Raw genomic sequence first — 27,786 nt, 5'->3', positions numbered from 1 at the left:
AGCTTTAATGGGAATCGACTGGTCCACTGTTGATTTCCATCCAATGGATAGAGATGAGGAAGCTGAAGCGGCACGGGACGACCCACAACCATCAGACCGGTTTGATGAGCAGGCTTGAACCGGAAGCCGGTTTAAACAACTGCCTTATTATGATCCGCCAAAATAACAATGATTTCATTTGGGCACCGCGTTGCCTTGTAATAGAATAGCCAATACTTCTACTTTAAATATGCCTTCGTGCATACGTACTGATGCTTTTGCGTGAAATCCTCAATTTATATTTCCTGCAATCAGAAAAACTTGAACTGCGGTGGCGGTTATACCGCCAACCGGTTTATAACCTTGATATATATATATATATATATCAACATATAATCAAATATGAGATACAAAATACCTGCCATCGCTGGGCATGAAGTTGGCTTAGTCAGGCTTGAAACAGAGGTTCTATAAACCATTACCATCAAAGGGGAGAAAACAACTCCCATGTAAACCGTGCTGGGTCATTATGAGCCCCCCTGCTACTTCATGATGTTAACAGGAAAGCTAAACCGGGCATATTTCTTCGGAGTACAAATGAACCGATTTCCGTCAGCTGAACCGGTAAAAAAGTGTTGTTGGTTTAAAGGAAACACAACAAAAATTGAAGAATAGTCATAAAAGAAATATGGAAGCAAAGGCAATGATAAAAACCATTTGCAAAAACATGCTTTACTGAGCTGATCAGATGATGTTACCACGGTCGGACAGGACCAAGCCCCCAATAGGAGTGACAATGGTTCAAGTCAGCCAGGTCCCCAAATGAAACCGTGGCATTTATGCCGATCAAAAGGCGTGGCAATGGTTCGGGTTTGACCAAGCCCCCAAGTGATTCTGTGGCATTAGTCCGATCAAGAGGCGTGACTGGTTCAGACTTGACCATGTCCCCAAGTGATTTGGTGGCTTTCGCCTATCAAAAGATGTCGCATTGGTTCGGACACGACCAAGGCCCCAAGTGATATCACAAAGCTTTTTTTTTAAAAGCAAATTTCAAGGGGTAAACCGGAGGCCGCTTTAAGACAGAACCACTCCATGTAACCACACATGATATGAAAGGACAGAGACCCTGTTTTAGCTGAGGCTCCGGTTTTATTATATCAATGATAATATATACACTGCCATAATATGTACATAGATAGAGCCGATGGCTCAAGTGTAGTAAGGCCGAAGATGAGCTATATTCCACGGCCTGTTGGTCTCCTCCTCTAATGTGCGCGAGTCTTTATGCTCTCGAATATCAATCAGATAGTACGACCCGTTGTGCAGATTCTTGCTGACCACAAAAGGTCCCTCCCAAGGTGGGGATAACTTGTGCATATCCGTCTGATCTTGGATGCGCCGAAGCACCAAATCTCCTTCTTGAAAAGTTCTGGTTCTGACCCGGCGACTGTGATAGCGACGAAGATCTTGTTGATAAATCGCCGAGCGGGCAGCCGCTATGTCACGCTCCTCATCTAATAGGTCCAAAGCATCTTGCCGTGCTGTCTCATTGTCCGCTTCAACATAAGCCGCCACACGAGGCGAATCGTGCCGGATATCACTAGGGAGAACCGCCTCTGCTCCGTAGACCATAAAAACAGTGTGTATCCTGTAGATCGGTTGGGCGTAGTGTTGATACTCCATAGCACAGATGGTAGCTCTCCAACCCAACATGCCGGTGTTCTTTGCAATGGAACCATAAGTCGGGGTTTGATGCCTCGCAAGATCTCTTGACTAGCTTGTTCTGCCTGCCCATTGGACTGGGGGTGAGCCACTGACGATACGTCAAGTCGGATGTGCTCACGTTCACAGAATTCTTTCATAACGCCCTTGGATAAATTGGTACCATTGTCTATAATGATGCTCTGTGGAAAGCCAAACCGGAAAATCACCTTTTTAATGAACTGCACTGCTGTAGCTGCATCACACTTACTAACAGGCTCCGCTTCAACCCACTTGGTAAATTTATCGACTGCCACCAAAAGGTGGGTTTTCTTATCCTTGGACCTTTTAAAAGGTCCGACCATATCCAGCCCCCATGTTGCAAACGGCCAAGTAATTGGAATCATCCTCAATTCTTGAGCCGGCACATGAGCACGCCTTGAAAATTTCTGACAGCCATCACACCGTTTAACCAAGTCCTCCGCATCAGCATGAGCTGTCAACCAGTAGTACCCGTGACGAAACGCCTTAGCTACCAGAGATTTTGAACCGGCGTGGTGACCACAATCCCCTTCATGGATTTCGCGTAAAATTTCACAGCCTTCCTCAGGGGAGACGCAGCGTTGAAACGCCCCTGATACACTGTAATGATACAATTCGCCATTGACAATAGTCATAGACTTGGATCGCCGGACTATCTGCCTGGCTAGAGTCTCATCCTCTGGAAACTCTCCCCGGTTCATGTACGCAAGATAAGGAACTGTCCAATCCGGTATAACATGCAGGGCTGCCACCAATTGAGCCTCCGGATCAGGAATAGCCAAATCCGCTTCACCTAGGAGCTTGACTGACGGATTGTGCAACACATCAAGAAAGACATTAGGCGGGACCGGTTTACGCTGAGAGCCCAACCGGCTTAAAGCGTCCGCCGCTTCATTTTTTTGACGATCCACGTGATCCACCTGATAACCCTTGAAGTGACCTGCAACAATATCCACCTCACGACGATATGCCGCCATGAGTGGGTCTTTAGAATCCCAAGTGCCAGACACCTGTTGAGCTACGAGGTCCGAGTCACCGAAGCACTTAACCAGACTTAGATTCATCTCTTTAGCCATCCGGAGACCATGGAGCAAGGCTTCATACTCAGCTGCATTATTAGTACAAGGGAACATTAAGCAGAGAACATAACAAAACTTATCACCTCGTGGGGAAGTTAACACGACTCCGGCCCCCGAGCCTTCCAATTGCCTGGATCCATCAAAATGGATAGTCCAATATGTGTGATCCGGCTTCTCCTCTGGTGCTTGCAACTCAGTCCAATCATTGATGAAATCAACAAGTGCTTGAGACTTCACCGCCGTCCGGGGTACGTACTTCAATCCATCCGGTCGGTCGCCTCCCGGTTCTGTATGATATCGCCCAAGGGAGCTGAACTGACCACTGTGATAGGGTGCCCTTGGAAATACTGCTTCAACTTCCGGCTTGCCATGAAAACTCCATATACCAGCTTCTGCCAATGCGGATACCTTTGCTTGGATTCAATAAGCACCTCGCTGATATAGTAAACCGGCCGCTGAACCGGATACTCCTTGCCTGCCTCCTTACGTTCTACCACAATAGCCATGCTAACTGCACGAGCATTGGCTGCTATGTATAACAATAACGGCTCCTTGTCGACCGGAGCTGCAAGAACGGGCGGATTGGCTAATTGCCGCTTCAAGTCCTCCAACGCTTCATCAGCAGCTGGGCTCCAGATGAATTGATCTGTCTTTCTCAACATCTAGTATAAAGGGATGGCCTTCTATCCGAGGCGGCTGATAAACCGGCTCAGTGCGGCGATCTGACCCGCCAAACGCTGAACATCGTTGATACACTTCGGTTTAGCCAGGGAGGTGATAGCCGTAATCTTCTCCGGATTAGCCTCAATTCCTCTGTTGGACACAAGAAAGCCCAGTAACTTGCCTGCCGGAACACCAAAGACACATTTGGCAGGGTTAAGCATCATCTTATAAACCCGCAAGTTGTCAAAGGTTTCCTTTAAATCATCAACCAGCGTCTCCTTCTGCCTTGACTTGACTACAATATCATCCACATAGGCGTGCATATTGCGGCCGATCTGTTTATGCAGGCAATTCTGTACACACTGTTGATAAGTGGCTTGGGTGCTCTTGAGCCCAAAAGGCATAGATACATAGCAGAAGGCTCCAAACGGAGTAATAAACACCGTCTTCTCCTGGTCCTTAACCGCCATTTTGATCTGATGATACCCAGAATACGCATCCAAAAAACTCAAACGCTCACAACCCGCCGTGGCATCAATAATCTGGTCAATGCGGGGGAGGGCAAAAGGATCCGCTGGACAAGCCTTGTTAAGATCCGTATAATCCACACACATACGCCAAGTGCCATTTTTCTTAAGAACTAGCACCGGATTAGCAAGCCACTCTGGATGGAACACTTCAATGATAAAACCAGCTGCTAAGAGCCTGGCCACCTCCTCCCCAATAGCTTTGCGCCTCTCTTCGTTAAAACGGCGGAGAAATTGCTTTACCGGTTTATACTTGGGATCAACATTAAGAGTGTGCTCAGCGAGTTCCCTCGGTACACCTGGCATGTCAGAAGGCTTCCATGCAAAAATGTCCCGATTCTCACGGATGAACTCGATGAGCGCGCTTTCCTATTTAGGGTCCAAGTTGGCACTGACAGTGAACTGCTTGGACGAATCACCGGGCACGAAGTCAACAAGCTTGGTCTCAGCCGCTGATTTGAACTTCAGATCTGAATCATGCTCCGTAGTTGGCTTCTTCAAAGGGGTCATGTCCGCCGGATCAACATTGTCCCTATAATATTTTAACTCCTCCGTGGCACAAACCGACTCTGCATAGGCCACATCACCTTCCTCACATTCCAAAGCAATCTTGCGGCTCCCATGAACCATTATTGTCCCTTTGTGACCCGGCATCTTGAGCTGCAAATAGATATAACAAGGCCGTGCCATGAATTTGGCATAAGCCGGCCGCCCAAACAAGGCGTGATACGGGCTCCGGATCTTCACCACCTCAAAGGTTAGGGTCTCGGATCGGGAATCATGCTCGTCCCCAAAAGCCACCTCCAGGGCTATCTTACCAACAGGATATGCTAATTTGCCAGGCACCACACCATGGAACACCGTATTAGATGGTCTGAGATCCTTGTTTGTTAGCCCCATGCGGCGGAATGTCTCATAGTACAGGATGTTAATACTGCTCCCTCCATCCATGAGTACCTTGGTGAATTTATAACCTCCCACCTGAGGGTCTACCACTAATGCCAACTGGCCCGGATTGTCAACCCGAGGGGGGGGGGGTGATCCTCCCTGCTCCACACGATAGGCTGCTCCGACCAGCGTAAATAACGCGGTACGGCCGGTTCAACAGAGTTCACTGCTCGCTTATGAAGTTTCCGGTCGCGCTTATCCAAGCTAGTTGTGAAAACGTGATACTGCCCATTGTTCAACTGTTTTGGCTGGCTCTGATAACCCGACCGCTGCTGCTGCTGCTGTTGGTTGTAACCCCCTTGACTGTTCTGATTATCCTGGTTATTATTACCGCCCTGATTGAAACCTGAACTGGAAGCTCCATTGTGACCCGGCCCATGGAAACCGGATCCTGAGCCACCACCTGACCCACGGTCATACCGGAAGGCATTAGAGTTTTTAAATTCCTACATAATGTAACAACCCTTCCAAAGGTGGTTAGCTGGCGCCTCCTTCGTCCCATGTTTTGGGCAAGGCTGATTCAGCAAATAGTTTAAGCGATTCGGGTTAGGATTTGGAGCCCCATTACGATTCGCCGCTTTACCTCTGCGCCGCTGACCCTTGTCCTGCGCATTAGTGTTAGACACAAAGTCCATGCTGCCATCCGCCTTACGCTTGCCTCCGTTTCCATGGCCCGCCGGTTTGTATTGATGCCCCTTAGAGTTGCTATTCTTTTTTCCCTTCCCTGCTTCGTCATCGTCAGTCTCGGGATCCTTGGTACTATCAGAATCAGCATACTTCACTAAAGCGGCCATGAGAGTTCCCATGTCATTACAGAACTGCTTCATACGCCCCAACTTCTGCTTTAGAAGCTTAAACCGGCAGTTGCCCTCCAGGGTTAAGATCGCAGAGTCAGCATTGATCCTGTCAGACAAGTGCAAGACTTCAGAAACGCGGCATACCCAATGGGTTGTTGACTCTCCGTCCTCCTGGACACAAGCCGCCAAGTCTACTATGGACTTAGGTTGCTTACACGTATCTTTGAAATTCTGGATAAACCGGGTCCGCAACTGGGCCCATGAACTGATAGATTTAGGCGGCAGGCTTTTCAACCAAGTACGGGATGTGCCTTCAAGCATCATGGTGAAGTACTTTGCACACGCGGTCTCATCCACATCCAGCATCTCCATTGCCATCTCATAACTCTCTACCCACGCTTCTGGAGATAAATCAGCGGTGTAATTTGGCACCTTGCGCGGGCCCTTGAAGTCCTTGGGCAGGCGTACATTGCGTAAAGTGGGGACTAAATAGGGCACTCCCAAGCTAGATGCGACCCCTGGCCCGGCAGAGGTGGTAGGACGAACCGGTGTAAGCTGATCCGCCTCATTCTGTGCTGCTAACTCGGCCTCCCTTCGTGCCCGGGCCCGGTCCACTACATCCTGAGCATCGTGAACACCATCGGCCGGGTTATTGCCACGGGCCGCTTCACGGCCCCGCGCATTGCTTGATATGGCCGGTTCATCCATGCACCTACTATAGCTCCGGCTTGGACGAGGTGTGGAATGAATCCGATCGCGGCTGTATGAATATGCCTCCTGTTGAATCAAAGCGGTCCGGAGAAGTTCCTTAACCCGGAGCGTCTCTATTGCTTGCGGAGAGTCTCCTTCGACCGGGATAGCTTCTAATCGCGCAGCAGCTGCGACAAGATTGTCCATAGGATTAGAATAATGACCCGGAGGTGTCTGGACCAGCGGAGGAATCGCAATGTTCTGCCGAGGAGGTTCCATCAGGCGGGGTTGGACCGTCGCTCCTGGCCCTGGTGCCTCGACCCGGTTTACCTCCAGGTGCCCCGGCGGATTACTGGTTCCAGCTCCCGGAGTGTGAAAGAGATTTCGAGGGTCGAACCCTAACGGCAGGCGTGATCTGTGCTTCCGCCTCAAGACTTCCTGTGATGCGTTCTGGTCGAGCATGAGCTTATAGGCCTGGGCGTCCAAAGCGGCCCGCTCTGCAGCCATCCTGTCCTTCTCTGCTGCCAGGTCGGCTTTGGCTTGTGCGATCTGCTCTCTCACCTTTGCAACCTCTGCATCATGGGCCTCCTGATCCGCCGGATTGGCCTCTGCCATAAGTACAACTAGTGCATCAAACAGGTCAGACAGAACTTGAACCGATGGGTGCACAAGGCCTCCTGCCCCTGCTGCCGCTGCCGCTGCTGATCCAGAGAACATTGCTGCTGCGGTCGAGGAGTGATTCACCGCCTGCGTACCGGCCATGAATATTCCAACCCGGTTGATCTGCTCAGGGGGGTCCGGAATACTGTCGCCATCGGAACAGCCCCTAATCTGGTCGTCTTGCAACTGGTACAATGATTCGGTCTCTCCGGTTGAGGACTCGTCGCCGGAATAAATGACGGTCTCGCTACCGTATTCTGACTCGTCCCCATGCTCTCCTTCGTGGATGACTCCCATGAAGGCACGCTTCACGGCCGGTTTAACCTGGGTAGATCTCGCACGCTGAGCCATCTCGACGAGGTCGGTGCGGATGTCTGGCTCAGGCCCAGGCTCACCAATCTTGCCGATAAAAACGTGTATGCCACCAAAGGGGACCCAGTACCCGTACTCGATCGAGCCGGCTTCGGGACCCCATCCTGCATCATCGATGTAGAGCTTGCCGCGACGACTCTTGGTCATCCGGCCCACAGCATAGCCTTCGAGTCCTTTGAGCTTGCCCTCCAAGATCATCAAATCGTCGTGCGATAGCCCCACGGTGGGCGCCAACTGTCGTGGATTTGTCACAGCAGATGTCCTTGTGAAAGGACTTAGTCGTGGAGCCATCGCTACGGGTTAACTTGAAGGGGTTAAAGCGGACACAAAGACACAAGGGTTTATACTAGTTCGGCCCCTTCGATGAAGGTAAAGCCTACGTCTAGTTGTGATGGAATTGATGTGGTTTCGATGGCTAGGGAGCAAACAAGCTTCGCCTAGGCTCGAGTTGTTGTCGTCTGTCTTTGAACCGCCGCCGGGTCGTCCCCTTATATACACGGGTGACGCTCGTCGGTCCACAGAGTCCCACACCGGTTCATACTCGTATCACGGTTGGTCTCTCTCTATTCCTAACTTACAATGCAAGTTTACATATCAAGCCGGTTTACGGCTACAGGTTCTAAACCGACCACAGGCCTTGGGCCTTCATCTGCTTAATCACTTTTATACTACTAATGAAGTTAACCCGGCCCGGGTAGGCCGGTTCACACCTAGTAGTAATATCCCCAACAGTGCATGTTGCCACGCCCCCTCCATCGAAGGCGGGTTCCAAACGGTCACGGGGACGGCTCTCGGTATTCTTCCTCTTTATAATGAGACCAAGGCCCGTTCTTTTTCTTCAATCCTCAATCGAATCCGCCCCTCGCCCCGAATTCCAACACCCAGGGCTCCAGATTCGGGTACCTTCGACCTTCGACAATGTCCGGCTCCGACCTACGAGGCCAGTGGATGCCCTCTTCCGTCACGGAAGAAGACGTGCTAAAGCTGAGAGACGGCAGGTACTTGACCTATGATATTTCGCATAGGTTGCCTGCCCGAGGGCAAGTTATTCCTACTCCCGAGCCTGACGAGAGCGTCGTGTTCGTGTCTCACCTCCGTCGGGGTTTAGGCTTCCCGATGGATCCCTTCGTGAGGGGCCTCATGTTTTACTATGGGATGGAATTCCATGACTTGGCTTCGGAGTCCATCCTCCACATCTCATCATTCATTGTCATCTGCGAAGCCTTCCTCCGCACTACCCCTCACTTCGGCTTGTGGCTCAAAACCTTCAACGTGGAGCCGAAGATGATTGAGGGGCGTCAGGCAGAGTGCGGCGGGGCGGTTATAAGCAAGAGGGCCGATGCTCCATGGCCCGAGGGCTCTTTTCAGGAGGAGCTCAGCTTGTGGCAACAGGAGTGGTTCTATATCACCGCTCCCAGGGGCAGCAGGCAGAGGCCGCCGCCCGTCTTCCGCTCAGGCCCTCCACAATGACTGACGTCATGGGTCAACAAGGGGCTTAACTGGGGGCCATCCAAAGACGTACCCCTGTTGCAGGACCGGATTCGAGGCCTCCAAGAAAGGGAGATTAATCTGCTCGTAGTGGCACAGGTTATGCTGATCCAGCGCCTTCTGCCCTGCAAACATCGCCCCCTCCGCCTGTGGGAATTTAATCCGGAGGGGCCACGAGCTCTCTACCACTTCATGGGTTTGACACCCGCGGAGATGTACAAACTGTTCTTCGGATCGCAAGAGATGCATCCGGACTTGACCGAGGACGCTGGCCTAAGCTGCAATCGCCCGGATACTCAAGTAAGTAGCCCTGTGTCCGGACATATTGTCCATTTATTTATCATGGGTTTGCCTTTTAACCAGCTATCCCTTGGACAGGAGTGGATAGCGCAAGCAAAACTGATATGGTGTCCGACCCCCTCCCTGAGACCACGCCGGATCCCGTGTTAGTCAAAATGTTGGAGTTTGCGCCTTCGGAGGAGAGCGAAGGGGGGCACAGGGAAACTACCACCTCTGCCAAGGAGGCCTTCAATAAGGGGGGAATCGAGAATCCCTCCTTCCAGGGGGAGAAGAGGACCGCTTCCGAAGACCCGGAGGCCAAGGCCTCAAAGCGGGGAAGGAAATTTGCGCCAGAAGGTCCTGCATCGGGAAGAGCCCCGGCCGCACAGTCTCCCCAGAGGAGTCATCCCTCCAGCGAGCCATAAGTAAAAAGGGGGAATTTTGTAATAGGGGACGCCCCTGTATTATTTCCAAAGGTAACCGAAGTTTTCACCTTGTAGTTCGGATCTCAGCCCATCTCAGCATAGCTCATCTTCGGGGGACCTTCGTCCGGAGATGATGGAGAGCGAGACGCCTCCATCTGCCGCCCCATCGGGCAGGGCGGACGGCCCTGAGGTGTCGTCACGGAGGGTCTCCCCGAGTCCGGCGGGGCCAGAGGGTTTGGCACCCATTGGAGTACGTCCGGTGGAGCTGCAGGATTTGCTCAAGAGGGCGTCTATCTCAGAAGATCACCGCACACTAATGAGTATGGTGATTGAGAGGATCTCATCCGCCGAAAGCGGGTTGTATGAGGCCGTCGAAAGTTTGCTGACGGGGTTTGAGGTACGTAAAAAATGACATACCTTTTGACAGTTTTGCACATGGAGTGCGCCCTGTATAGATAGTAGCCCCTGAGACTTGGTATGCTGTCGAAAGCGACAGCGTGCCAAGGATCATAATCTCAGTTATAGAATGTCGCCTTTCCTATGCAGGTGGCTGAACGTTCGGTGGCCAGCCGGACTGATGGAGTTGCCGAACTGAAGAGGCAACTCGATGTTGCGGATGCGGACATCCCGCTGGTCAATAAACGACTTAACGAGTCGCAAGGTAGGTGGTTGCTCCGCGGTTGCCTAGTAAGGGAGCTGATGCCCGTTCCTTACAATTTGTATCCTTTATGCAGATGGCACCGCTGCTGTGGAAGACCTTCGAGCAGAGCTTGCTCGAGCCAAGGAGCAAGCCAGGAAAAGTGATGCGGCTGCCTCGAAGGCAACGGAAGAGTTAAAAGCCGAAAAGGCTGCTCACTGCCGAAGCAGGGAGGAGATGGCCGGAATGGCCGCGAAATTAAAAGATGCTACCGACCGCTATGAGGTTCTTGAAAGAGAACGTCGAGCGGAGCAAGAGGACCTGAAGAAGGCCGCCACCGAAGCCAAGGATGCCCGTGGTGCGATGCGGGCTATGAAGGAGGAACTGCGTCAGGCCGGAGACATTGCGGCTGGAAAGCCCTTTCTATTGCGTAGGAAGTTTACGGATCCGAAGTATGCTCAGTTGGGCCTATTGTGTGATGCGGAGGATCCTTATCTAGATTTGGCGGCGAGTGCGGTGGACGCAGTCGTGCACTTCCGAAGCCAGAAGGATCACGAAATGGAAGAGCTTTTCTGGTCTCAATTCCATAGTCCGGAGCGTCCACTCCCGTTGGCTGATCGGCTGGCTGAGTGGGCTGAGCTGAATAGATTGTCCGGACTTGCCATGACGGATGTGGTCGCTCATCTGTGGCCGGAAAGGCCCAAGCCGAAGAGTTATTTTGGCTTGTTGCAGCAATTCCTTGGGGCGGTGCCGCATATCAAGGCGATGAAGCGGTCGGCATGCATAGAAGGTGCATGGATGGCTCTCGCCCGTGTGAAAACATACTGGGCGAAGATGGATGCCACCGCTGTTGCATCCCGGGGTTCGGACAAAAGCCGATTACCCGCCGAGCACTATTTTGAGGAAGTCCTGCAGGGCGCTCGTTTAATAGAGTCGCAGTGCTCGAAAGATGTGATGTTTAAATGACATGTATGATTTCTGAGATCATGTTTATAATGCAACGGCTTTTTATACTTGTGCGTTCAAGTATTGAACTATCTCCTGTGCGGCCGTATATGTATGAATAACCTGAAAGTTGCAGTCTTTGGCTTCAGCCCCCACGCACATGGTGCGGGGGTGTTTGCAAAAAAGAAAAGTGCTTTTTCACACTTAATCCAACGTCTTGGTCCTTTGAAGGAGGTGATAGCATAGCAAACTAGGCAACCGGACTATAATGCTTTATCACTTTCACTTAGCCATAGGAGCTTGATGGTGGGGCTACTATATAGCCCCTAGAGGCACCGCGCTCTCCGAACTCGGGGCGCGTATGTGCCTGACCGGGAAGCGGTCCTTCGTCAAAGCGGAGGAATTCTAAACATTCCAATAGTCGATTGAGTGGTTGACCAGTCTCTCGCTATATCATGACAGTCAGTTTTCGGCTTTCTCTACTGAGGTGCTCGCCCGGCCGAACCGGGGCACAATCGCAGTAGTTCTCCTGGTGCCGCGTTAGCCGATGGAGCGGAACGTAAGGCAGCAAAACACAGGAGCCGGGCAAACCCAACATTTGACCAAAGACATGATTCGGAGCTGATGCATATAAGGCCTAACTCGAGACGTCGAACACTCCCTGAGGTGTTCGGTCTTTATGATACCGGGCAGAACAATGCCCTAAGCCCCTAGTGTCCAGGTACAAGCGGGAACTTCTGACGCGGCCAATGCCAAAACACCAGCCTCCTCCTCGGTTGTGGTAGAAAACCGGGGGATGTGTATCAACAAGAGACAGTAAGAAAGGTTTACGCAGGGTCTTAATCTGAAAAGAATCCTTGCAACGGGTCCCTGCTGCACGTCTGCACATGTGTCTCCGTTGTGCTGTATCCTGGATGGGTGTAGCACGTGCTTCATCTGTAAAAGAGAAGGACTTAGTTTGGAAGAAATATCGTGCAAAAGTTGTATTTAAAATAAAATATAATTTGGAAGATGAATAAAGTTGAGCTTTATTGGCTCTCATCGTTTATACGCGCGGCCCCTTGTAAAGGGGTATGCGGCTGGGAAGCCCCTTGTTTATTTACGCCAGACTCGCCTAACCGTGTCCGAGGTCTGAATGACCCGTTTTTAGGGGCTTTGACCTGCAAGGTCGGATTAGTGTGTGGCTGTCAAGGCGGCCTCACGTTCTCCGTGGTCGAGGAACACTCGGAGTTACTCTTTAATGATATTATGCCGCGTGGACCGGGCATTTGAAGCGTAAGAGATGCGTGATGTGGTATTGCGTTAAAGCGGGCGAAAGCTTCACGTCCCAGTAGTGTTAGAGGGCCACTGTTAGATGGGGCGATATGGAGAGTGAGCTTTTCGCGACGGAGGTTGTCGGATGAACCGAACACAACTTCTAGTGGTATAGAGCCTGTACAATTGGCTTAAAGGCCTGGCGTCACTCCTTTGAAGGAAGTGCTGCTACGGCAAATTTTGGTAGGGTCTATCCCCATTCTGCGGATGGTGTCCTGGTATGGCAGGTGCCGCACTGTGTTTTCGTGTTATCACATGAAGTGAGTTCACTGTTTTGACTTCTAGTGGCAAAGTCTTCTGTTTTCCGGCGTGCTGCTTGTGGGGTTCGTCATCGTCTTCGCTTGGTGTGTCAAGCCCCTTGCGTTCGGCGTTAAGTCGGCCGGACTGCTTGAAGACCCAACAATCTCTGTGGGTTTGGTTTGCAGGCTTCCCAGAGGTACTATGTATTTGACATAGCCTATCCAGAATTTTGTTTAGGTTGGATAGCTCGTCTCTGTTGTCCTTGAGGGGCAATGTTTTATTATTCGGCCGAGAGCTTTTGAATCTGGCGTTGACCGCCGTGCTATTTGGGCCATTTTCCTTATTCCGGCGCTGATCTTTTCTGCGTCGTGATTTCCCATTTCCATCCCTTACTTCGGATGTACTTGGGTCGCTGGTGCTGCATCTAGCCAGCCAGCTGTCTTCCCCCGCGCAAAAGCGGGTCATGAGGCTTGTTAGTACGGCCATTGTTCTTGGTTTTTCTTGGACGAGGTGTCTGGCCAGCCATTCGTCTCGGACGTTGTGCTTAAAGGCTGTTAAGGCTTCGGCGTCCGGACAATCGACTATTTGGTTCTTTTTGGTGAGGAACCTGTTCCAGAATTTGCGTGCTGACTCTCCGGGCTGTTGAGTTATGTGACTTAAATCGTCTGCATCTGGAGGGCGAACATAAGTCCCCTGAAAATTTGCTCGAAACACATCCTCGAGCTCTTCCCAACTTCCAATGGTATTTTCTGGGAGGCTTTTGAGCCAATGCCGAGCTGGCCCTTTGAGCTTGAGGGGTAGGTATTTTATGGCATGGAGATCGTCTCCTCTGGCCATATGTATGTGTAGGATATAATCCTCAATCCAGACTCCGGGGTCTGTTGTTCCGTCATATGCCTCTATGTTTACGGGTTTGAATCCCGCTGGAAATTCATGATCCAGTACCTCGTCGGTGAAACATAGTGGGTGTGCGGCGCCCCTGTATTTGGGTGTGCCGTTGTCTTCAAACGCTCGGCGGGTGGTGTTGCTTCCTGGAGTCTTCTTTTTTGGCCCATAGATAGACCTGACCGGGTCATCCTTTCTCTGAGGATCTTTATGCTGATCGTGTGCCGGCTTGTGTGCGGCACCCCTTGCTGCTCTTAGCCTGTCATCTGGTCGTCTATCCGGCCAGGCGGCCTCTTTCTTTTTTGACTGCGGGGGTTCTAAGGCCTCCTCGTCAAATTCGGGCAACAGCTTGCGCTTCGGGTAGCTCTTTGCCTGGTGACTAGCGCCATATTTATCTGCGGTATTGAGTACTTTGCTCCATCTCCTTCTGAGTGCGTCCTCCGCTGTTTTGAGCTTCCGCTTTTGCTTCTTCAAACTTCTTGCAGTGGCGACGAGCCTTTTATGAAGGTTCTTATGCTCTGGTGATGTGTTCGGCGTGAGATCGTCTGGGATCTTGTTTTCGCCGAGGATGGGTTGCTTGTCCAGTTCATCATGTTCGGATGGTTGCTTGGCGGCATGTTCGTCGTCCACTGCTTCACCCTGCTCTAGGGCCGGGTCCGTATGGGTGCCGTTTTTATCGAGGCGGGACTTCGGGCGGCGCTTGCGTCGCCGCTTTGGTTGTTTGTTGGGGGAGTTGTCGTTTGCCACGTCCCGTTGTTCCTCATTGTCGCTTCCTTTTGGTGTATCCACCAGGTATACGTCGTGAGTTGGGGTGGCTTTCCAGTGCCCGATAGGCGCTGGTTCTTGGTCGTCTCCGACATCGTCGTCCATACCGTCGATGTCTTCGGAGTCGAAGTCTAGCATGTCAGTTAGATCGTCGACAGTGGCTACTAAGTGGGTGGTGGGAGGGCGTTGAATTTATTCGTCGTCCGCATCCCAACCGTCTTGACCGCAGTCCGGCCAGGGCTCTCCTGATAACGAGAGATACTTTAGCGAGCTCAAGATGTCGCCGAAAGGTGAGTGTTGAAAGATGTCCACAGCGGTGAACTCCATGATCGGCGCCCAACCGGATTCGATTGGACGGGGCGCGGGAGGCTCGGAGTCCGGCACCTCGGAGTCACGGGCTTTATGAGGGACGAGATCAGTGTTCGGCTCTATCGCCATAGAGGTTGCAGCCCCCGAGGCGGTGTCGAGCCATCCGTCCTCGATCTGCGCAGCCGTCTCCGAATTGAAGATCGGAGCGGGCTCGAGTGCGGCCTCCAGGGTACTGTCCGGCTGAAGAGCTAAATCATGCCCGTTGTGACAGTGCGGCGCGCTTGGCTGTGGCTCGAATCCATCGAAGATCAAGTCCCCACGGATGTCAACCGTGAAGTTCAAACTTCCAAATCTGACCTGACGGCCAGGGGCGTAGCTTTCGATCTGCTCCAGATGGCCAAGCGAATTGGCCCGTAGTGCAAAGCCGCCGAATATGAAGATCTGTCCGGGGAGGAAGGTCTCACCCTGGACTGCATCGTTGTTGATGATCGAAGAAGCCATTGAGCCTATCGGTGACGACACAGAGGAACTCTCAATGAAAGCACCAATGTCGGTGTCAAAACCGGCGGATCTCGGGTAGGGGGTCCCGAACTGTGCATCTAGGCGGATGGTAACAGGAGACAAGGGACACGATGTTTTACCCAGGTTCGGGCCCTCTTGATGGAGGTAAACACCCTACGTCCTGCTTGATTAATATTGATGATGTGTGTTACAAGAGTAGATCTACCACGAGATCAAGGAGGCTAAACCCTAGAAGCTAGCCTATGGTATGATTGTTGTTCGTCCTACGGACTAAAGCCATCCGGTATATATAGACATCGGAGAGGGCTAGGGTTACACAGAGTCGGTTACAATGGTAGGAGATCTACATATCCGTATCGCCAAGCTTGCCTTCCACGCCAAGGAAAGTCCCATCCGGACACGAGACAAAGTCTTCAATCTTGTATCTTCATAGTCTTGGAGTCCGACCGATGATGATAGTTCGGCTATCCGGACACCCCCTAGTCCAGGACTCCCTCAGGAGCCAAAGAATATTCACGAGTATTAGCAGCTGAGTTGTTAATTCAACCACACCTGAAAGACTTAATATCTGCAGCAAAGTATTTAGTAGCAAAGTAGTATGGAAGTAACGGTAACGGTGACAAAAGTAATAGTAGCAGTTTTGTACTGATTGTAACATCAGTAGCAACGAAAGTAACTTAGCAAAGATCAATATGTGAAAAGCTCGTAGGCAATGGATCGACAATGATAATTGTGTTGGATGATATTCATCACGTAGCAGTCATAACCTAGGGTGACACATAACTAGCTCTAATTCATCAATATAATGTAGGCATGTATTCCGTATATAGTCATACGTGAAAAGAACTTGCATGACACTTTTGTCCTACCCTACCGTGGCAGTGGGGTCCTAACGGAAACTAAGGGATATTAAGGCCTCCTTTTAATAGAGAACTAGAACAAAGCATTAGCACTTAGTGAATACATGAACTCCTCAAACTACGGTAATCACCGGAAAGAATCCTAATTATTGTCACCTTGGGGTATGTGGATCGTAATTCGTAATAGGTGTCTACAACTTGCAAGATCGGATCAAGAAGACAAATATATTCATGGAAACATAATAGGTTCAGATCTGAATTCATGGCACTCGGACCCTAGTGAAAAGCATTAAGCATAGCAAAGTCATAGCAACATCAATCTCAGAACATAGTGGATACTAGGGATCAAACCCTAACAAAAGTAACTCGATTACATGATAAATCTCATCCAACCCATCACCGTCCAACAAGCCTACGATGGAATTATTCGCGCATGACGGTGAGCATCATGAAATTGGTGATGGAGGAAGGTTGGTGATGATGATGGCGATGAATCCCCCTCTCCAGAGCCCCGAATGGACTCCAGATCAGCCCTCCCGGTGAAGAAAAGGAGGCAGCGGCTCCGTATTGTAAAACGTGATGAAACCTTCTCTCTGATTTTTTTCTCCCCAAATAGGGTTATATAGATTTGGAGTTAGGGTCGGAGGAGGTCCAGGGGGCCCACAAGCCTGGTAGGCGCGTCCCCAGGGCTTGTGGCCTCTGGGTGGCCCCCCTCTGGTTGATTCTTGCACTAGTAATTTTTATATATTCCACAAAAAATCTCCATAAATTTTTAGGTTATTCCGAGAAGTTTTATTTCTGCATAAAAATAACACCATGGCAATTCTGCTGAAAACAGCGTCAGTCCAGGTTAGTTCCATTCAAATCCTGCAAATTAGAGTCCAAAACAAGGGCAAAAGAGTTTGGAAAAGTAGATATGATGGAGACGTATCAACTCCCCCAAGTTTAACCCATTGCTTTTCCTCAAGCAATTCAGTTGACAAACTGAAAGTGACAAAGGTCTTTTTTACAAACTCTGTTTGATCTTGTTGTTACAAATATGTCTAGCCAATATTCAGGATTTCAACAAAGATTATGAACTAACCATATTCACAACAGCATTTAGGTCTCACATTTACTCATATCAATAGCACAATCAACTAGCGAGCAATAATAATGAATCTTGGATGACAACACTTTTTCAAAACAATCATGATATAATAAAACAAAATGGTATCTTGCTAGCCATTTCTGAGACCGCAAAACATAAATGCAGAGCACTCCTGAAGATCAAGGACCGACTAGACATTGTAATTCATGGCAAAAGAGATCATGTCACACTCATACTCAACATCGATTAATAACAAAGCATATAAATGATAGTGGTGCTCTCCAGCTAGTTCTTTTTATAAGAAGATGATGACTCAACGATAAAAGTAAATAGATAGGCCCTTCGCAGAGGGAAGCAGGGATTTGCAGAGGTGCCAGAGCTTGAGCTTTTAGACAGAGATGAATATAATTTTGAGTGGTATGCTTTCATTGTCAATATAACAACCAAGAGATCTCACTATCGTCCATGTTGGATACATTATAGGCGGTTCCCAAACAGAATGGTAAAGTTTTTACTACCACTCCACCAACAATCACACTCCACGGCTAACTGAATCCACGGGTACCGTCCATACTAACAACAGTCATGTGGGAGTTTTGTTTAATTATATATTGATTTGATTTTGAGCATGGAACTGGGCATCCCGATTACCAGCCACTTTCTCGTGACTGACAAGTGAATAAACACTCATCATGAGAATAACCCACCTAGCATGGAATATACTGACAGCCCTCAGTCGCTACATGAGCGATTCAGGCATACAAACCAGATTATCATTTGAAGGCTTAGAGTTTGGCACATGCAAATTTAATTGGAACGACAAGTAAATACCGCATATAGGTAGGTATGGTGGATTCATATGGAACAACTTTGGGTTTAAGGAAGTGGATGCACAAGTAGTATTCTCGCTTAGTACAAGTGAAGGCTAGCAAATAGATTGAGGAGCGGCCAACTAGAGAGCGACAACGGTCATAAAGATGCGTTGAGATTAACCAACATTGAGTGCAAGCATGAGTAGGATATAAATTACCATGAACATAAATATCGTGGAGGCTATATTGTTTTTGTTTCAACTACATGCGTGAACATGTGCCAAGTTAGTCACTTGAATCACTCAAAGGAGGATACCATCATATCATGCTACATCATAACCATTTTAGAAGCATGTTGGCACACAAGATAAACCATTATCCACTCCTAGCTAATTAAGCATGGTATGAGTAACTATAATCTATAATTGTCATTGCAAACATGTTTCATTCATAATGAACTGAATCAAGAACGATGAGCTAATCATATTTACAAAAAACAAATTAAATAAGTCAAGTTCGTACCGGCTATTCCCCATCTCAATCATTTCATCAAATATCGTCATTATTGCCTTTCACTTCCACGACTGCATGATGTGAATAATAATAAGAGTGTTCATGCATTGGACTAAGCTGGAATCTACAATTTATCAAAGGAGAAGACAAGGTAATATGGGCTCTCCGTTAGATCAACAATAATGCATATGAGAGACATTCAACATTTTCATCTTGGTCTTCTTCTTTCGACCCAAAGAAAAGAAGAGAATTTCAAACAAAATTGCTACTGTCCTACAAAACTCTACTTGGAGGACCAACACGAGTCTACAAGAAGAAGGTTGTGAAGTAGACATCACAGCCGCTCCACCACCACGGCCACCACGCGCACACCCTGCCAGAAATCTGCGTCTCCGTCACCTACAGTGATCCAGTAGGGCTCCCGCCGCTTCTCCTCCGTCTCCGTTCAACCCCCTTTCCTTCGACCGCCACGCCAGATACCATCCTCTACCGTGCCTAGCAACTGTTCAATGAACGCAGGAGCTGAAAATAGTTTTCCCTTCTTCTTTGTAGCAATGGATTCTGATTTGAAGTACATATATGAGTAGTATGTTGAGTCGTCCGATGGCTCATCGGACGAGGAGGAGCACTTCGATGAGACGTTGATAATGTAGGTGGTCCTTGAAGACGTAGAGCGTGCGGAGGAGCATGTTTTGAATTTCAAGGGCTCGATCAAGGGTCATCGAGTTCTCAACCGTAACAGGGCACACGGGCATTTGAAACTGATGGACGACTACTTTGCCCCCGATGCACTATTCATTGGCCATTTTTGCCGAGGTTTTCAGATGCGCAAGACTGTCGTCGATCGTTTGTACCATGGTGTTCGGTCCTATGATGACTATGTCATCCTGAAGAAGGACACCATGGGAACGATTGGCTTCTCTGGTTACCAGAAGTGCATGGCCGCACTCCGGATGCTTGCATATGACATGACCGCTGATTCGTGGGATGAGTACCTACGGATGTCTAAGAGCAAATGCGGAGATGCCATGGTCAGGTTTGCAACTGCCGTGGTCAGGGTGTTCGGACCTCAGTACCTGAGAGAACCAACTGTGTCAAACACGGAGAGGCTCCTGGCAATCTCAGAAGCAAGAGGGTGGCTGGATTTGCTTGGATCTCTTGACTGCATGCATTGGAAATGGAAGAATTGTCCGAAGGCTTCACAAGGGCAATATCAAGGTCATGTTAAGAAGCTCACCATCATTCTTCAAGCAATTACATCACATGATCTTTGGACTTGGCATGCCTGGGTCTCACAATGACATCAATGTGCTGCAACGGTCGCCGTTGTTTGCGAGGCTGACTGAAAGAGCTCCTCATTGCCACTATATTGTCAATGGACATGAGTACGACATGGGCTACTCTCTGGTTGGCGGTATCTATACTCCATGGGCTACCTTTGTCAGCACCATCTCTAACCCAGTTGGCCAGAAAATGGCTCACTTTGCCCAAAAACAAGAAGCAGCTGGAAAGGATGTCGAGAGGGCATCCGGAGTTCTGCAGGCCCGTTTTACAGTTGTTCGTGGACCTACTAAACAAATGGATCCGGAAACCTTGTGGGAGGTGATGACATGTTGTGTGATCATGCACACCATGATCGTCGAGGATGAGGGTGACGATGCTCTCGTAGCTCTGGAATTTGAGAACATGGGTGATCCTATCCAACTTCCGGGCCAGAATCCGGCCACATTTGAGGAGTTTATTTAAATGCATCAACAAATTCAGCATTGACCAACTCATGAGCAGCTGAAGGAATATTTGATTGAGCATCAGTGGGCGGTCAAAGGGGACAACAATGTTGGGATGTAATATTTGTTTTTTTTAATTTGAACTAGTGTTGCATGTGGCTATTTGAACGTATGTACCCTCTGCATGCGTCTATTTTATTTATTTATTGATAAAAGGGAGATCGCCTCTTTGATTTCTATTAAGAAATGACCAAGTATTACAAGAACCAAATAAGGAAAGCACTTCTAAACCACGCATCTCAGCCTACTACAGAGAAAAGAGAGAAGGAGACATCCCTCCCTCCACACTTTATGTCTAGCACCCTAAGATCTAAGGCCTGGGCTCATATATAGGTCCAGCATCAACAAACAAGCATTACAGAGTATCGAACATAAAAGAGGAAGTTTTTCTAATCCCCATAATACATCATAAGATAGAGCAAAGATATGCCGGAGAGAAAAGATAAAGGAGACAACACAACATTTTTTTGTCCTGGAGGAAGGTAGCGATCCAGAGAGATGAAACTCCAACAAGTTCATCCCGTTGTGATTGTTCTTGCCCCTAAACGCCACCCATGCGCTGCTTTGAACGCCTCTTCCGTAACTCTTCTAACATGCTTTACTCCAGCCACCATCAACTAACTTCTTGGGGGTGTTTTCTGCAAAATATTCCAATCATGTAGCCATTTCAAAAAAAAGATTCACTGGAATACAAGGGTCATCAACCTTGTTGTTTTCAAAAATTATTCCATTACGTAATTTCCAAATGGTCCAGCATATGGCAGAGATCCCTACCATCACTAGATCCTTTTCTTCCTTCCCAAACTTCTTAAACCAAAACCTCATCAAAGAATCTAGATTGTCTAGAATGTTTGTCAAGTTAAACCCACACTTCAGTACATTCCACAGCAGGTGGGCTACTGAGCAAGTAAGGAAAAGATGATCAATAGTTTCATCATGTCCACAAAAGGGACATTTCTTGTCTCCTTTTCCACCCTCTGCGCAACATATTATCTTTTGTAAGAATGATTTTCCTAAGAGCCAACCACATAAACACTTTTACGCTAGGTGGCATTTTAATTTTGCACATGAAGAAATGTGGATATTTGATTCCATTTTCAATTAGACGTCTGTAGAAAGATTTAATAGAGTATATCCCATTTTTTGTAAGGGTCCATTTAATTTCATCTTTTCTGCCAGTCAAGGTAAAGGAAGCACCTCCCCCTTTTATGTACTCCCACAATTTGAGAGTCACCAGTCAGAGTTCTCCTAAATGAATTGTGTTAATCCCCTTCTCTATGACCTCCCTAACAGTTTTATTTTTGTCAAAACAATATTGTATAACCTAGGGAAACTAGTTTTCAAGGCTGTGGATCCTATCCACCCGTCCTCCCAAATCGGACATTATTTCCGTCACCCATAGTAAATTTACATAGGGAAAGGAAATGTTCTTTGTGCTTCAAAAGTTCCCCCTAGAACTGAGAGTCGCCGTGCCTGGCTGCTACTATACTCAAAGTAGGGTTCTTATGATATTTACTAAGTATGATATCTTGACATAGGTCTTCTGAAGTTAACAATTTCAACCAATGTTTACATAGTAGGGCTTTATTTATCAGGGCTAGGTTTTGGATTCCCAGTCCCCTCATGTCTTTTGGTCTACACACATCAGACCATTTCACCAAATGATTTTTTTTCTTGACATTATTCTCTTGACATAATAATCTTGCTATGAAAAGGTCCATTCATTTACACGCCCCAACAGTTAGTCCATAAAAGGACATCATAAAGTATGGCACCCCTTTGAGTGAGGACTGGAATAAGGTGATCCTACCAGCACTAGCTAGTAGTCTCTCTTGCCAATTTTCACATTGTTTCTCCATTTTTTCCTTAGGGGGTATCCAGTTTAGTCTATAGGCAACCCCAAATATTTTATTGGTAAAGCACCAATAGGGCATGCAAAAAATCTAGAGTATTCATTAGCTTTTTCAGTGGCATTTCCAAATAGGAAAAGTTCACTTTTGTGGAAATTGATCTTCAAACCAGACATTTGTTCAAAAAGATAGAGTATATATTTTAAATTGTGGGCACTCCCAAAATCATCTTGTAACAAGAAGATTGTATCATTAGCATATTGCAGCATGCTAACCCCATTTGGAACATTTTCAATTAGGACTCCTTTTATTAAACCATTTCTCAGCTGCTAAGTCAAAATTCAAAGGTGATAAAGAGTCACCCTGTCTCAGGCCTTCGTGAGTGGGAAATATGTTCCCAAATCATCATTAACCTTGACACAGACTCTACCACCTCTTATAGTTTCCATAACCAAGTCTATCCACTTATCTGGGAACCCTTTCATTTTAAACATTTGAAATACAAAAGACCATTTTAATTTTGTCATATGTTGTTTCAAAATCTACTTTGAGAAGTAGAGCACTTTGTTTTTTTTTCTATGAATAGTGTTGAGAGCTTCTTGAAGTATCAACACTCCCTCTATGATGTATCTGCCTTTGACAAAACAGTTTGAATGGGGGATATAACTTCAGTAGCTATCCAATTAAGCCTATTCATCAGAACTTTAGTAATGATTTTAGAACTCACATTCAACAAACAAATGAGTCTATTTTTTATTTGGTTAGCATTTTTAGTCTTAGGTACCAGATAATACTATAGTTTAAACTACTAATGTCTATTTTTCTGGCTCCAAATCATCCAACAGGGCCTTCAAGTCATACTTGATCAAATCCTAGAAGTGTTGATAAAATTGAACAGTAAAGTCGTGAGGCCCTGGGGATTTGTTATGAGCCATATTAAAACAACATGTTTTATTTCCTCTAGGGAAAATTTATCAATCAGTTTGTCGCTATGCTGTGAACCAACCTGTGGTTGGATGGTTAGAGGGACAGTGGTATCCCCAGCCCACCAGAGTTCAACTCTTGGTGCTCACATTATTCCTGAATTTATTTCAGGATTTTAGGCGATGCGCTTTTAGTGGGAGGAGACGTTCCCGTCGACGACGGGGCGCCTACGATGACTTCGTAAATCTCAAGATGATATGCCGACTCAGTCTCCCGAAGATGCTCATAGGGGTAGGGTGTGTGTGTGCGTTCATAGGGATGAGTATATGCGTGTATGTATGAGCGCTTGCATCTGTACTGTGTTCAAAAAAAGTTTGTCACTGTGCTCACTAAAGATTTTCTTGACATTATCAATATTTAAAGAGACAGAAGAATCATCAAGAGGGCCAAAGAGACAGAAGAATTATCAATTTGTCGCTGCGCGACTATTTGATAATGCGAACATGGAAAAAATAAGAAAGACCAGATGTATGCGGCTACAATTAGATGACATCCTCTTGCATCCGTATTCGTGGACTGGTCCTCTATGCGCGGACGGACGCGGGAGGTTTTCTGTGGGTTGGCGTTGCCGTTGAAGATAACCTAAGGCTTCTTCAAGTGAGATTCTGTCTAGCACTTGCACGACACGACACGAGTGTGGCGTTTTGGCACATGGGAGCATGCACTCCTGATTTTTAAAATGTGTTTTAAACATATTTTAAAATGTTAAAAAAATAAAAATAAAAAATTGGCGCATACATCTCGATATTGCACATGCTCACAAAGTCGTTTTGCAAAAAACCGACAACTTATATGTCGCTTGTGAAAAAGACAAAATCCGGTATTAAAAAATGCTTTTCACATACACCATTTTGTCTTTTTACACACGCCACAAAAGATGCCGATTTTCTGTGAAACTTGACGTACACACATATAATATCGAAGTCTACACATAAATATATATTTTTTACATGCAGGAGCGCGCGTTCCCGAGAGTACCAACGGATTCCCGGTTTCTGCACTTACTTTCACAAGAAGAGAAGAGAGCATTCATGCTCGCCGTGTGGTACAGTCAAGTAGAGTATTCATGCTCGCCGTGTGATACAGTCAAGTAGTAGCTCGCTCGCGCCTATCCACAGTATGCTAGTGCCACTTGATAAATAAAGCTAACATGACACGACAACGAGAAGTGCTAGTACTGTTTGGCTTCAGCAGTAAAGGGTGTCTCCGAGAAGCAAAGCAAATGTTGAATTGCCGAGAGCTCAGGATGCTGACAAAATTACGGTTTCTTCTCCCATATGACATTTGCAATTCCTGCCTAGCTGCAAACCTTGACCAGCACGTCCCGCTCACAAGTCATACTCAGCGAAGCCTAGACAGTTAGTAGTGCGCACGTGGAGCTTGGTGTTCCAGTGTTGGACTCTCGCCATGACGGCCGCCGCCCATATCCACGATGGCTGCGGCCAACACCAACTGCATCGGCATGCGGAGTCCACGCCGCGCGACCTCGAGCGCGCACGGCAAGCAAGACCCCTGCTCGGTGTCAGCACCCGCTGAAACGTGGGGGGAACCCAACCTTGACCCGTACGGATGTACAAAACCGAAAAAGGTGCGAGGGGTTCAACGTACGTAGTTCGTGCCAGCAAATTTTGAGCAGATGGTGGCACCGGCGGCGGAGGCGGAGGCGGAGGCCGGCCGCAAGACCTTGCCGGATGAGTGCAAGACCCTGTGGCAGATCGCTGGGCCGGTGATCCTTACCGGCGTCTTCCAGTTCCTCATCGGCTTCGTCACCGTCGCCTTCGTCGGCCACATCGGCAAGGTCGAGCTCGCCGCCGTCTCCATTGTCATCGGCGTCATCGAAGGCCTCGGCTTCGGGCTCCTTGTAGGCAGCTACCCAACAAATCCCCTTCCTATTTTGATTCCCTTATTAAACTAGCTAGAACCATGTGGTTTGACTGTTGCCGCGTCGCAGCTCGGCATGGGGAGCGCCCTGGAGACGCTGTGCGGGCAGGCGGTGGGGGCCGGGCAGCTCCACACTCTGGGCGTCTACATGCAGCGGTCGTGGATCATCTGCCTCGCCACGGCCGTCGCCCTGCTCCCGGTCTACATGTTCACGGACCCCATCCTCCGCCTGCTCCGGCAGTCCCCGGAGATCTCCGCCGTGGCGGGGCGGTACGCGCGCTGGTGCGTGCCGCAGCTCTTCGCCTACGCCGTCAACTTCCCCATGCAGAAGTTCTACCAGGCGCAGAGCCGGGTGTGGGTCATGACGCTCATCTCCGGCGGCGCCGTCGGCGTGCACGCGCTGCTCAACTGGGTCGTCGTGGCCAGGCTCGGCCGCGGCCTCCTGGGCGCGGCCATGATCGGGAACGCCTCCTGGTGGCTCATCAACGCGGCGCAGTTCGTGTACGTCGTCGGCGGGTCCTTCCCGGAGGCGTGGACGGGGTTCTCGCGCAAGGCCTTCGCCAGCCTCGGCGGCTTCGTCAGGCTCTCCCTCGCGTCCGCGGTCATGCTCTGGTTCGTACTTCCGTTGCTTCCTGCTCTAATTAGTATCTATACATACAGACGAAATTCTTTGGTCACCCATCAGCAATTGTGTTTTCTTCTGAGTAGGAGTGATTTCTGTGCTGCAGCTTAGAGATGTGGTACTACACGGCAGTAATCATTCTGGTGGGTTGCTTGAAGAACCCAGAGATTCAAGTCGGGGCCGTTTCCATATGGTCTGTGCACCTGTTTCTCTTTGGTGATATTCTCATCCTGAAATGAACAGAGATAATCTCTGGCTGACAGTGCTTGTTCTGAGACATCTCCTTAATTTGCGAATTCTGTTGCAACAGCATGAACTACAACATCTGGACACTGATGGTATCCGTCGGTTTCAATGCCGCAGTGAGGTACGCAGTTGCTCTGTTCTCCTCCCCCTTTCCTGTCTCTCAACTCTCAAGACATTCCAAGAAATGATGACCCTGACCCATCCTGTGTCTCGTTTCTGGTATGGCCAGTGTTCGCGTGGCCAACGAACTTGGCGCCAAGCACCCGAAGGCAGCCAAGTTCTCGGTCGTCGTGGCGGTGACCACGTCGGCCGCCGTCGGGCTCGTCTTCACGCTCGTCACCCTCGTGGCCAGGAAGCAGCTGCCGAGGCTTTTCACCGACGACGAGCTAGTGGTCAAGGAGGCCGCAAACCTGGGGTACCTTCTGGGTGCCACCATAGGCCTCAACAGCATCCAGCCGGTGCTATCAGGTAGATATACTCACCAGTCATCATCAAGAACGTTATCTGGAAAGTAAATGTGGTGAAAGCAAATCGACGATGTGACGTGTGTGATCATCGTTGGCGATTCCAGGGGTGGCCATTGGAGCTGGGTGGCAGTCCTTGGTCGCCTGGGTCAACATCGGCTGCTACTATCTCATCGGCCTGCCCCTTGCAGCTGTCTTCGGCTTCAAGCTGAAGCTTAACGCAACAGTAAGGCAAAGACAGACAGTAGTCCACACTCTTGATTCGCCGTGTTCTGATTTTTTTCCTTTCCAGGTGAAATGTTATTACTGATTTTGTATACGTGCAGGGGATTTGGGTGGGGATGCTGACCGGCACGGTTCTGCAGACCGTCATCCTGTTTGTGATCCTCTTCAGAACCAAATGGCAAAAAGAGGTAACAGCAATTCAACACGTTTGGCACATACTTGGTTCCAACAATTGAAAAGTAACTCGGTCGTAGTTGCATCTGGATCTTGGATTTCTGATGCACTAAGTTTGGGTGGTGGTGATGCAGGCTATGCTGGCAGAGGAGCGGGTGCGGAACTGGGGAGGAAACGTCGAGCTGCCGACCGTCCAAGAAGCAAGATGAAACGGGAACGGACAAGGCTGGTTGCGCACACATCAGACAAATTTGACAGGACAGGAGTCCACAAAGAATAAACACAAGATATAGAAATGCTAGTACATGAATCATTCTCTCTCTTTTTTTACTGAGAGAGACTACTGTAATCATTCGGTGTAGCTGTATTCAGCAAGGGTCGTCAATTTTGTTCTATAATCTCTTGAAAGCAGAAGGTTAGAAATTAGTCTCGTGGTGTGCGGTGGGCGCGATGCTAATAGGCTGATGTCTAGGGTGGACTTTTTTTTGTTTGTTCTTGCATTCTGGAGGAGTTTGACGAAATCACTAATTGAGGAGTGCCTCTCGCAGTAGCAAAATCGTGACTCTCGCGTAAGGAAAAAACAGAAAAACAGAAAACATGTTTTCTTCAGTTTCCGAGAGGCACGGCCATGACTCTCGCGAAAGCACAACTGTGCCTCTCGCGGAATCAAAATCGTGACTCTCGCGGAAGGAAAAAAAAAAGCAGAAAACGCGTTTTTTTTTGTTTACGAGAGGCATGGCCGTGACTCTCGCGAAAGCACAACCGTGCCTCTCGCGGAAGCAAAAAAACAGAAAACCTTCCGAGAGGCAAGGCCGTCACTCTCGCGAAAGCAAAACCGTGACTCTCGCGCAAGAAAAAAAAAACGTGTTTTTTTCGCGCAATTTCTTTTTTGTTGTCCAAATGTTAAAAAAGACCGGTGAAAAACCAAAACGTCAAAAAAAAACTTAAAAAAACGTTTCAAAAGCCAAAAACGCGTGCGGAAAATAAATAAAAAACAAATCCGAAGGAAGC

The 27,786-nt window shown here is 48.6% G+C and overlaps 1 protein-coding gene across 1 annotated transcript; it reads left to right on the top strand.

Moving 5' to 3' along the window:
* The first annotated feature begins 24,403 nt into the window (after positions 1 to 24,403).
* LOC123065710 (protein DETOXIFICATION 33) lies at positions 24,404 to 27,194 on the top strand. The gene is made up of 8 exons (XM_044488940.1): positions 24,404 to 25,024; positions 25,115 to 25,656; positions 25,773 to 25,859; positions 25,977 to 26,033; positions 26,142 to 26,380; positions 26,484 to 26,602; positions 26,703 to 26,789; positions 26,910 to 27,194. Exons 1-8 carry the CDS (start codon positions 24,800 to 24,802, stop codon positions 26,982 to 26,984), a joined length of 1,431 nt encoding a protein of 476 aa, XP_044344875.1. The 5' UTR covers positions 24,404 to 24,799; the 3' UTR covers positions 26,985 to 27,194.
* The last annotated feature ends 592 nt before the right edge of the window (positions 27,195 to 27,786 follow it).

The sequence above is a fragment of the Triticum aestivum genome, chromosome 3B (assembly GCF_018294505.1).
Source record: "Triticum aestivum cultivar Chinese Spring chromosome 3B, IWGSC CS RefSeq v2.1, whole genome shotgun sequence".
Classification (NCBI taxonomy): Eukaryota; Viridiplantae; Streptophyta; class Magnoliopsida; order Poales; family Poaceae; genus Triticum; species Triticum aestivum.
This window is presented reverse-complemented; position numbering and strand designations above follow the sequence as displayed.